This window comes from Rhinolophus sinicus, linkage group LG13 (genome assembly GCF_036562045.2).
Source record: "Rhinolophus sinicus isolate RSC01 linkage group LG13, ASM3656204v1, whole genome shotgun sequence".
Taxonomy (NCBI): Eukaryota; Metazoa; Chordata; class Mammalia; order Chiroptera; family Rhinolophidae; genus Rhinolophus; species Rhinolophus sinicus.
Genome location: NC_133762.1, coordinates 29068632 through 29080970, shown reverse-complemented (window position 1 = coordinate 29080970; position 12339 = coordinate 29068632). Strand labels below are relative to the sequence as shown.

General features: G+C 48.2%; 1 protein-coding gene across 7 annotated transcripts in view; it reads left to right on the top strand.

Moving 5' to 3' along the window:
- The first annotated feature begins 81 nt into the window (after positions 1 to 81).
- PABPC1L (poly(A) binding protein cytoplasmic 1 like) overlaps positions 82 to 12339 on the top strand; it is a 26039-nt gene continuing 13781 nt past the window's right edge. For 6 of the 7 annotated variants that reach the window (XR_012491114.1, XM_074317431.1, XM_074317430.1 and 3 more), the window contains exons 1-7: positions 82 to 1331; positions 3420 to 3613; positions 5016 to 5131; positions 6509 to 6648; positions 6816 to 6910; positions 9167 to 9310; positions 9603 to 9698. Coding sequence is in view for 5 of the 7 variants with exons in the window: in XM_074317431.1 (XP_074173532.1) it covers positions 1139 to 1331; positions 3420 to 3613; positions 5016 to 5131; positions 6509 to 6648; positions 6816 to 6910; positions 9167 to 9310; positions 9603 to 9698 (978 nt within the window). In the remaining 2 variants the exon portion in view is untranslated. Of the gene's footprint in view, positions 1332 to 3419; positions 3614 to 5015; positions 5132 to 6508; positions 6911 to 9166; positions 9311 to 9602; positions 9699 to 12339 lie in introns of all 7 variants that reach the window. The other variant, XR_012491116.1, reaches the window with a different exon arrangement.

Here is a 12339-nt window from a genome sequence, read left to right as displayed (position 1 = left end):
CCTACAGCACTTCCATGGGATTTGTTCCTTTCTAAAAATGTCCACACTTCCACAAAGAAAAAAATCAGGATGGGGGGGGTGGGTTTTTTGTTGTTGTTTTTTACGCCAAGATTAAAATTCGTGCTTTCTTGCTACTGTCAGCTGGGCAACAAGACTAGTTCTTGCTCCTGGTTCCAGAGCTGCTCCACCTATTGAAGTCACACCCAACCAAAGGGCAGTGGGAACCTACCTGCTTTTGTTGCAGCAAGAGACAGAGTCCCTGAGAAGCAGGTGAAGTACATCGCACAATGTATGGGAATTCACAAATGACTATACCACCTATTGAGGCTGCAAACGCACAGGGGACTTGCTGCTCAGATGGGGCCACTGCCAAGACCTTCGTTCTATTAGGTACCCCCTGTTCCCATAGATGCTAGGTCACAACTAACTCGGTGAACCTTCCTGGTGGTGTGCAGGTGGACTGGATTTGTTATGAGAGGTTGGCAGGAAATATCCCACAGAAAGGGCTTACTATAAGAGCCAGTGTCAAGGAAGGCCTTGGGGGTCTCAAATTTTCACATACAGCCTTCAGGCCCAACTCAACCGGTACTAGGGTGCGACTGGATCCGGGCTGTCTTAATGAGAAAAAGACACCTTTCAGGTGGCTTGGTGCACAAGCTTTGAAACTGGTCATCTGCCTCCGAATTCTCCCGTTTTTATGTGAAACACGCACAGGATGCAGCATTGTCTAATCCTTGCAAAGAGGACGTTTACAGAGAAGGGAAGCGGGCCCAGAAAGGCAGTGACAGGGATTATTTAGAGCCCAGGTCTCCCGCCAGAGCTCCACCGCATCCCCGCAGCCCTACCCCAGGCCAGGTGAGGGCTCTCCCTGCATCCGAAGGCGGGGTCGGAGATGCCGCCCACCTGAGGCTTCTAGAACGCTGAGGGACACAGGTGAGGAGCGGGGAGGGGCCCCAGCGCCGGCAATTGGCCCACGGGGCGGCAGGGGCGGTAAAGGGAGGGGCGGCTGGCCCCCGGGAGGGAGAGCCCCGCGCCCCCAGCGCGCCCGCCGCTGCCTTGCTCCCGCCGGGGTGACGCACGTGGGCGCCGAGCGCGGGGCCGCGTTGCGGGCCCCTTGTTACCCCCTCCGCTGCCCACCATGAACGCCAGAGGCTCCGGCTTCCCGCTCGCCTCGCTCTACGTAGGTGACTTGCACCCCGACGTGACAGAAGCCATGCTCTACGAGAAATTCTCGCCTGCCGGCCCCATCCTGTCCATCCGCGTGTGCCGCGACGTGGCCACCCGCCGCTCGCTGGGCTATGCTTACATCAACTTCCAGCAGCCGGCCGACGGTGAGCCGCGGGCACGGGGGACGAGCCGACAGCATCTCGGCCATACGCACTTTTGTCTCTGGCTGCATCTTCCATTTTGCAGCCAAGGAAACAGGCTCAGAGATACAGGGCATTGGAAGGGACCCTGCCCCCAGAGGCTTCTGGGGGCAGAAACTAGCAGTTAGTGTGCGCCTGCTGTATGTTTTACTAGTGCTCCATTTTGCAGAGGGGAGGTATTAAGGCTGAGTGAAAACAGGCCAACCTGGGATTAGAAAGCCAGCAGCTGTGTGACTTTGAGCAAACTATGTAACCATTCTGAGCTTCAGTTGCCTATGAAAAAAAAGGGGGACCAGACCTTCTTGATAGAGTGATTGGGAGGATGAGAAATTCAAAGCACCTGGTGGGGAAGATACCTGAGGTGACACAGGTGATGAGTGTGGGGAAGCTGGAAGAGCTGGGCCTGGGGCTCTGGCCTTTCCGGGCAGCCTGACAGGTCTGCACCAGGGACCTTCCCCTTGGGGAGCCCCGAAAAGCCACCTCCACTCCAGACGCCACAACCCGTTTTTCAGAGCTGATAGGGTTGGCTAGAGCTTGCCAGAGGGGTATGTCCACACTTGTGTTGAGAGTGGAGAGGATGAAGGTTAAGAGCACCGGGTTTGGCTCAATCTCTGCCACTGGGGTGTGAGTTTGAGGAAGAATTCTGTGAAATGGGGCTAAGGCTTATTCCCCAGTAGCATGGAAGGAAGGGAGAACTGTGTCTGTGAACTGTCTCCAGAACATTGTAAAGGATCAATGAGTGAGAACCTAAGAAAAGAAATAGTAGCTATAGCCTTGGGGTGTAAGACTAGAAACAACCGGAAAAGGCCCGACCCGCCAAATCCAAAAGAGGGCGTCCTTACTCTGGGTCTCCTGAGTGGATGGGGTAGGGAGGTTCCCTGAGCTGGGAGTTTGCTGGGTTGTTTCTGCCTGTTTCCCAGCGGGTGATGAAGCTGGATTCCAGGGAGACTTCCGCTTTGCTCTGCTTTACCCACCCACTGCCATTTCCGTCGTCCTCCAACCCCTGCGTGATCTGACCTTTTGCAGACTTCATAAATGGGGAAGCTGAACTCCCTAGAGGTTTTGCCCCTGGGTGTTCATGGCAGGACTAGATGGAAAACCCAGACTTCTGGAAATGTGCTCCACTGAGGTCTGCACGGTTCCCCTCCATGCCTCAACCTAGGGGATTCCCTGAAGCAGGGGACAGCATATTACCTGGGAGGGGACAGGCCGTAGCAGTGTCAGGAGGACCGGCATAGGCTACTGTTTTCAGACACACTGCGTTTGCCAAACACCTGTTTTGTGCCAGGCACAAAGGACAAGGCACTTTGCATATCTTATTTAATTTTCAGCCTGTCTGACAACCTGGAGGTCGATGGTATTATCTCCCTTCGTTAGATGTAGAAGGGTGGGTCATGTTCTCATCATGCCTAGTTTACAGGTGAAGAAACCAACTCGGAGAGGTGATGTGATGTTCATCTCCCCACAAAACCCTACTACCGTGTTTCCCCAAAAATAAGACTGGGTCTTATATTAATTTTTGCTCCAGAAGACGCATTAGGGCTTATGTTCAGAGGATGTCATCCTGAAAAATCATACTAGGGCTTATTTTCCGGTTAGGTCTTATGTTTCGGGGAAACATGGTACTTGGGAGTGAATCTCAACTCTGCTGCTCAGCACCTCTGAGCTTTAATTTCCTCAAACTGCCACCACCCTTTGTCACAGGGACCCTCCTTTACATTTTTATCTACTCAGTGTGCTTTGGAGACCATGGTAGACCCGGCTCTGCCACTGATCTTTCACCTTTCTGAGCCTCAGTTTTCCCTTCTGTAAAATGGGGATAGGAAACCACGCTCACATAGCTACGGTGAAAAGTTGAATGAGATCCTAACTGGAAAGTGGGAGGAGTACCATACACATTAATTCTTCTTATCCCTCCTGAGCCTTCAGGCTCTTACCTCCAATGAGACTCACAGACGCTCTTTTTTGGGGAGGGACTCCCTATTAAGCACTTTGGGGCTTAGGGAAAGAAAGTCCCCTTACCTTGCTCCTTTCTCTCCTCTTCCTGTCCAGCGGAGCGGGCACTGGACACAATGAACTTTGAGGTGATGAAAGGCCAGCCCATCCGTATCATGTGGTCCCAGCGAGACCCAGGACTTCGCAAGTCGGGTGTGGGCAACATTTTCATCAAGAACCTGGAGGATTCCATTGACAACAAGGCCTTATATGACACCTTCTCCACCTTTGGGAACATCCTCTCTTGCAAGGTGGGTGTGCCTCTTGGAGGGGCCTGTGTCAAATACCTGTGTGGTAGAAGGGTACCAAGTAGTACCTCACTTTATAGTTTACAAGGTCTTTTGAGTTCAGCTCCAGGTTCAACAGCACCTGAATGGAAGTTATTCTTTCAGTTTCACCCTCATAGACCTATCAGAAGTCGTCTGTATACCAATCAGCACTTGCTGTGTAACCACCCCAAACCTAGTCGCTGTCAACAACAACCATTACAGTGGTACCTCGGTTTTCAAATATAATCCATGAGTTCTGAAGCGTTTGAAAACAGCCGACAGCTAGGCCTTGGGATCTTGCACTCAGCGGAAGCCATGTGACATGTTCGATTTCTGAGTCGTGTTCGAAAACCGAAGCATTTACTTCCGGGTTTACGGTGTTCATAAACCAAAATGTTCGTCAATGGAGACATTCGAAAACCAAGGTACCACTGTATTTAGTTTATAATTCTGCAGTTGGTGATTTGGGCTGAGTTCAGCTGGGCAGTTCTTTTGGTCTTGGCTGGGCTCCTTCGTACACCCACTGAGAGCTGGATGGCTCTGTTTATAGGCAGTGGTTGGCTATCAGCTGGAACATCTCAGCTTTCCTCCCTGTGGTCTTTCACCCTCCAGTAGATGAGCCCAGGCTAGTGTCACGGGAAGGGCTGGGGCCCAGGAGACAGGGTGGAAGCTCACCAGGTCTCTTGAGATCGAAGCTCGGTACTAGCATAGTGTCACTTCCACTGCATCCTCCTGGCCAAAGCAAGTCACAAAACCAGCCCAAATTCAGAGCTGGAGGACAGTAGAAATTATGGGACTAAGGGTGTGTGGCTATAGGAAGGCCGTTAATTGAGGTCATCGTGACAACCAGTACTGACACCTTGCTTTTAAGATTTCTTGTCATAGAACGGATGTTCCATAAGAGTAGTGATCTTATTCTCATTCACCCTTGTGTCCCAGTACGTTGAATAGATGTGACACATAGTAGGTGCTCAATAAATATTTGTTGAGCAAATGGCTGTATTATCATTTAAGAAGGGGGGGTCTCGTCATTTCCCTGACTTGTTAGGCAAGAATCTTAAGATTCAGAGGTCATAGAGCAGGTCAGTTGGTCCTGACAGAAGGCTGAACCCTCAGTGTTTTGCCTCTAGATTTTTATCTGTTGTATAGATAAGACCTGTGTTCAGTTTAAGGACTCTATCCCTCCTTTCTGTGTGATCTTAAACAAGTGGATTGACTTCTCTGAGCTTTAGTTGCCCATCTCTAACATAGAGCTGTTGTGTGCTATAGGATTGTCTTTCCCAGGCACAGAGCAAGCACTCAGATATTGCTTCGTATCTTGTCATTCTTTTCTGCCTGAACCCTCTGTTGGATGCTCTCCCTGTCCTTTTTCCCTGTGGCCCAGGTGGTGTGTGACGATCACGGCTCCCGAGGCTTTGGCTTTGTCCATTTTGAGACCCACGAGGCCGCACAGCAGGCCATCAGTACCATGAATGGAATGCTGCTCAACAACCGTAAAGTGTGAGTGTTGTGGTGTGGGGGTGGGGCCGAGGCTGAAGGGACAGAATCATGGCATCACCAACTGGGAACTGATGCTACCCACCACCGTCTGCCGGGCACCAGGCACTGAGCAGCAGCCAGTCTTCTTCCTGACAGCACGGCCTCGGAGGAGTGGCTCAATCTCTCAGGAACGCCCTTTCTTCAAGTAAAAATGGGGCTGTTCCTATGCGTTGAGGATGGTTCTGAGTAATAAGTGATGATTCTGAAATTCTAGCAGGAACAGCTAATGGCCAAATCACCAGTGATTTCATGTCTTCCAGCCTTCTCGGCATGGCTAGGAATATTTTTTTCTTAAGCCTTTGTGTAGTTTCCTGGGAGTTTTGGATGAGGAGGAAAGTGTGCTTAGCCAGCCATCTTCATACATTTAAGTTTGGCATCATCCCCACTTCACAGATGGGAAAATTGAGACGCAGGTGCTGGAGAGAATCTGCTCTGAGTTTCCCTTGCCCAGTTTTGTTTTTGCCCATCCCCATGCCCCATGTGGAGTGAGGCTTTGGGCTGGGAGATACAATGAGAGTCATTCTATCCAAGGTTTCTCAGGGGAGATTCCTGTCAATGAAATTGAACCTTTGCAGGCTTTTCCCAATTCTCAGAAGGATGCTATCTTTGTTACCTGACATTTGTCCAAGTTTACCTTTGTCACTCAGTTTTCTTCCATTTTTAGGGCCAGCTAAACATGCTATAGCTACCATCAAGTTTTCTTGTGATTAGTTTTGTTTTGTTAATTGAGGATACTTTCCTAGATGTGTTGACATGACCTTGGAAATTACAATTTTTAAAATTAATATTGTATTAAGTGACTTCAGTCCCTCCCCACACAGCAACGCTGGCATGGATCGTGTCTGGTTCTCTCACCACTGCTTCCCCAAGGAACCCAGTAGTGTTAAATGAATAACCAAATCCTTGTGGTGTGAGTTTGATCCCCAGTTTTAGAGGAATGAACACTGAGGCTCAGAAAGGTTAAGTAACTTGCCCAGGGTCCCACAGCTAGGCAACTGCAGAGCGAGGGTTCAAGTGTGACTCCCAAATTCATGCTCTTGAGAATCTCCTGTGCACTCAGTTGCCTGGTGTCTGGTAGGAGGTCCCTGTGCCTTTGCCGCATGAATGAAGTCGTCTTAACTTGATGCTAGAACATTGAATCTTGGGTGTGGGAGGTGGTCAGGCCTTGGATGTATTCCATCTAAGAAGTATTGCCCTGCTTAGTCTCCTGATGAAGGATACAAAGGCCTGGAGGCCAGCAGCCATTGACCCCAATGACCCAGGGTTACTGGATGGGCTGGGGTTGGGATGGGGATGGCCGATGGCTGGCAGCTGCCGACCCTGTCGGTGTGTCCACAGCTTCGTTGGCCACTTCAAGTCCCGACAGGAGCGGGAGGCCGAGCTGGGGGCTCGGGCCATGGAGTTCACCAACATCTATGTGAAGAACTTCCAAGTGGATGTGGACGAGCAGGGCCTGCAGGAACTCTTCTCTCAGTTTGGTGGGCGTGTTTCCCAAGGGAGTTGGGGGTCACTTGCTCTTCTACTTCCTGGTCGTGCTGGCCGGGAGGACGGGCCCTCCTTGGACTTCCTGAAGACTTGTGGGAAGGGAGGGGACCATCTTGGGGGATTCCCAAACTTCCCTTTGAGCCAGGTCGGTCCTTCCCAGGGAAGATGCTGAGTGTGAAGGTGATGAGGGATGACAGCGGCAACTCCCGGGGCTTTGGCTTTGTCAACTTTGAGAAGCATGAGGAAGCCCAGAAGGTAGGAGCCTTCCCATGGCCCTGTTTCATGCAGAAGGTACTGAGCCAGGACTAGGAAGAAGGGGGATGAGGAGCAGAGGGTTCCAGGTGCTGGCGGAGGGAAAGGAAGCCCCTCCCCAGCCTGGGCCCACACAAGCCAGGGCCCTTCCTGCCTGTACTATAGGCAGAATGCTTCGGGCTCCTTCCAAGCCCTGAGGCTGGCTTCTTTGCACAGATTCTTGCCCCATGGGAGGGAGAAGGGGCCTCCCAGACAGCCACTAGGCTCTTCTTGAATTGATGGTGGGATTGAGACCAGGGAGGGAAAGTGCTATGTTGTTTCTTCCTTCCCGGCTTTTGCAAATGCTGTTTTTCTCAAAACGCTTCCCTTTCCCTACTCTTTAGACCAGTGTTGTCCAATAGAAATGTAACAAGAGCCACAGGTGTGACTTAAAATTTTCCAGTAACCACATTAAAAAGGGTAAAAAAAGAAATTGAAATAAATGTTAATAATATATTCAACGTAACATATTCAATTTACAGTCACTTCCATGTGACTGAATGTAAAAATTGAGATTTTTACATTCCCTCTTTTTGTTCTTAATTCTTTGAAATCTGGCACTGACAGCACAATTCAGACTAGCCATATTTCAAGTGCTCAATACATGTGGCAAGTAACTACCATGTTGGACAGTGTAGCTTTAGACTCTTCAGTGCCTGGCCTTTGGGTCTCAGCTTATACTTGACCTCCTTCAGGAAGCCACCTCTTCCTGTCCTCACTTGCTTCGGACGAGATGCCCCTCTGCCTCTCTTCATCATTAGCACAGATCTCCGTGGGTAGAACTGAGGGTAGAGGCTGGGGTCTCATTTCACATTAAGTCTCTTGTATTGTACCTGCCATTAGGTACCAACTGCATATTTGCTAAACAAGTGACCAGCACAAGGTCACACAGGTAGTGACCAAGCTGGAATAATAATGTCATATTTGGTCTTCCACCGTAAAGCTCTTTCCATGGCTGCTGCCCCATTGAGATCACTGAACATGGAAGAGCCCTGCTCATGGGGGATTCTGGTTGGAGGCCTGGATCCTGGTGCCATCTTCATAGCAGCTACTTCTCACTGACAGTTACCATGGGCCAGGGAGTGTGCTGAGGGGTTTTGCATACATTCTCATCTACCCCCAGCAGTGTGAGCTCTACGGCTGTTATTAGCTTGCACAGGTTGTAGCTAGTAGGCGAGATCCCTGGGATTAGAACCAGCTCTTTCTGACTCTGAAGTTTTGTTCGTAAATATACAGCTCCTTCAAAAGGTAACTTCTTGTGTGTCCTTGGACAAGTGCTACCCTCTCTAGGCTTTGGTTTCCCCAACTGTGAAATAAGTTGGAATAGATGGGTGAAGCTGCAGGGGTCCATTAACTCCAAGGTCTTAGAGATTTTGGTAATGACCTTTAACTGATATAGAACAGGCAGTTCCTGAGTCCCTGCGTATATTTTTATATATTTACATATATTTGCATATTTAGGTAGGGAAGCAAAAGTCCTCATTATGTGGAAGTATTTACTAATGAACTGACTACTTAAAGTCAGTTCCCTTCAAATGTTTCTCCTCACTAACACCCTTGTCTAATCCTAACCGTTGAATCGATACACACAAGTCGCCTTTGCTGATTTTTTGGATAAGTCAATGCCAATTCAGTTCGGCATAAATGGATTATAGAGAGAAGTTACACATCCTGTAGAAGATGTAGGATTTCGTGCAATCAAAGCCACTGACAATTTACAGTCCGGCAGGCTTAGACCAGTTAACTGAAAAGAAAAATCAATGGTTAAGACGCAACTTTTTCTAAAACTAAAGCCCTCAATAGTTAACAAAAGGGTTCTTTGTGCTGTGAAATTCAACATGAGGGGACGGATCTGGGTTATGCTGTTATGCCGTTTTGAAAGAATTATGCCTGCTGCTTTGTTCAAATAATCAGTGTGTAGTTAATTAGAACCTAATTGTTAAATATGGGAAACTGCAAATTTCCATTTCACTTTTTAAAGTAGAGACAAAATCAATTTTTTAATTGTTTACTCTGAAATTTTGTCCCAAGTTTCTAAAAAGTGGATTCACTTTAAATGGCCTTTACGTGGTACTAATTATCCTCAGCTAATGAGTCCGGCCTGGCTGGCAGGTGGCCTGCTCTAGGCCTAGGAGATAGGACTGGAGGTCAAGGCTAAGGCCGGCCAGGGCCTCATGGGCTGGTTACCGACCGAGTGCTCTCACTCCCTCTCCTGCACAGGCTGTGATGGACATGAACGGGAAGGAGGTGAGCGGGCGGCTGCTCTATGTGGGCCGTGCCCAGAAGCGGGGGGAGCGGCAGAATGAACTGAAGCGCAGGTTCGAGCAGATGAAGATGAAGCAGGACCGGCTGAACCGTTACCAGGTAAGGGGCAGCCTTCTGGTGGCAGCTGCTGCTGTGTGTGGAGGGCCCTGGATGTGACTCCTTCCTCTAGCAGTCCCATTTCTGGCAACCTGGCTTTAGGGATTGTGGGTGCTCGAGCTTCCAGGGGATGGGCATGCTGAGTGATTGGTGGGGTGCATGGGTGCTGTGGGAGACTGGGAACTGGAAGCTTGGGGGCCAGGGCTTCCATTGCCCACATCGGCCCCTCCCCAGCCCCCAAGGCAATGTGGAGCTTGGAAGGGAAGGCACGTCTAGCAGGAGCCTTTCCTTCTAGGGTGTGAACCTGTACGTAAAGAACCTGGATGATTCCATTGATGAAGAGAAACTAAGGAAAGAGTTCTCTCCCTATGGACTGATCACCAGTGCCAAGGTGAGAACCGGGGTACCTACAGGGGATAGCCTTCTGCTCCCATGCTCTCACTGCCCACACACCCCTCCCTGCCCCGTGGCCGCAGGGAGTTGGGCCTGAGCTACTCCTTTTCTTTTGGAGTTTTTGGAGGCTAGGACCCCATTGGAGCTTGTCCGTCTGCATCTTTGCCTGGGCTGGAGGGGAAGAGGGTAGACATGCAGTCTCAGTCACACCGCGGGATTTATTGGGGCTCACTGTAACCTTGGTTCATGCAATAAGCATTTATTGAGTGCCTACTGTATGCCAGATTCCAGAAATTCATGTCTCACAATTTCCATTGATTTTTGTTGTCTGACCTTGGCCAATGACATAACCCTTTCTGGGCCTCAGTTTCCCCATATGAAAAATGAGAGGGTCGGGCTGCGTCATTCTTTCTGTGTTTTTCCCCGTTGACTGAGCACCTACCTTGTGCACAGCCCTCCTAGCACCTGAGATGTGATGATTGACTGTTCTACTCAGTTGCTCTGTCACCTGGAGCGGATGTTCTCTGAGCCTCGTATATAAGATGAGGGTGTTGGGCTCACTGGATGGTTCTCAACCCTGACTTCACTTTAAAATCCCCTAGGGAGCTCTTAAAAACACCCAAATCAGACAAACTGAATGCAGGTCTCTGAGGGTATTTTTAAAAGCTCCTCCAGAGGATTTTAAGATGACCCAGTGTTCTTTCCATAGTTAAGCACCTGTTGTTTCACCAGGCCCTGTGGGAAGCATACAGGAACAAGTCAGATGTGGTCCCTGCCCTTGAGTAGCTTATGGTCTAGTGGGGAAGTCAGATGCATCGCTAACTCAAATCTATTTTAAGGCATGTGTGGGGCAGGGAGGGAGTAAGTACTAGAGGCAGAGCTGTGGTAACTCGGTGGAACAGGAAGGAGGGTTTCCTGTAAGAAGTGGCAGTGAGCACCATTTGTCTTGGCTGTGAGGAGACATGGAGCAGCAGGAGGGATTGAGGAACTTTCCAAAGAGATTGGTGTGGGTGATGGACTGGGGACCTGCACGTGGGAGATGATGGTTGTATTCTTAGGAAGTGACCTAGAAATTCTTTTGCCTGTTGACTCCAATTTTAAATGTCTTTCAGGGAGCCTGGTGTTTGGGGAAGAGGTTCGAACAACTTTTTGAGTCGAGCTTTTAAAAAATGTGACAGAAAGCCTGTGGGGCATGTAAATTAAGCACCAGTGAACTTTATTAAGCGTCATAAAAAGGCTATGGGCCCTCTTTCCCGGCTAATGCATACTTGGTGTAGTATTATGGTTGAAAGATGGGATTTCAGAGTTAATTACAACTACGTCTAAATCCCAATCCTGCCTCTAACTAGCTGTAGAAACTGAGGGAAGTGGCTTTGCCTTGTGGACCCTGTTTGCCCATCTGTAAAATGGGAGTAACCTTCCCTACCTCTAAAGGTGTCCTGAGAACTAAAGAGCCTGCGTGTAGAGCACCTGCCCACAATAAGCAGTGAAGTCATGATCTAATTATTCACACACATTGCACATAATTTCAGGAGATTCACCAGCCTCCTTGAGGGCTGCTTGAATGAAGGGAATTGTAAAAATCTGGATGGCTTAGGCTTGAGGCACACTTATCTTGTTAATTGATTTTATATAAGTTTATATATATTTACATAATTTAATATATTATCTTAGTATATGAAATAGTGATTATGAAAATTAAATGAGTTAATGTATATAAAGTGCTTACAACACTATCAATTTCATAGCAAGCTCTGTGTCAGTGTCACTTGTACTAATTTTATTTTTTTACTACCTAATGTCAGTTCTTAAGACAATATTGTTGTACCAAGACAATCTGGCTACCTGACGAAGCCCATGGACTCCTTCTGAGACTATTTTTAAATGCATAAAGGAACATTCATAGGATTACAAAAAATTATAATGAAATAATTATCACAATGCTAAGGTGACAGCAGTATGTGCAGTAAAGTATAAGATCTAGTGAAGTAGCAATTAGCAATGATATTTTGAGATCAATAATTAATGTGATATGAAAATATTTTATTTCTCTTCTTGACAAAGGCACAAGCATGGCTAATACTATGATATGTATTGTTTGCCCGTATTCAAAATAAAAGGAAATGTTAATGTGAAAATACAGATGCCGTTTTTCCCCATCCAAGTTCACAGACCCCCCGAACTCTACCCATGGACATCCCTACAGATCTATGAACTCTCAGGTTAGGGCTTCTATACTAGTGGGCAGCAAAGTGCTGCTGGAAAATCTCTGATGTAGAGCCTGGGCTCTAATAGGGTAGATTTAAAGGTTATCTCCGCTTGTGGAGTGGCTGAGCCAGGCCAATGTCTTGACCCTAAAAAAAGGTTAAGAACCTTAAATGTAATATGGATTGGATCCTGGAAAAAGAATATTACCGTGTTTCCCCGAAAATAAGACCTAGCCGGACACTCAGCTCTAATGCGTCTTTTGGAGCAAAACTTAGTATAAGACCCGGTCTTATTTTACTATAAGACTGGGTTTAGTATAATATAACACTGAGTCTTATATTAATTTTTGCTCCAAAAGACGCATTAGAGCTAATGGTCCGGTTAGGTCTTATTTTCAGGGAAACATAGTGGTAGCAAAACTAGTGAAATGT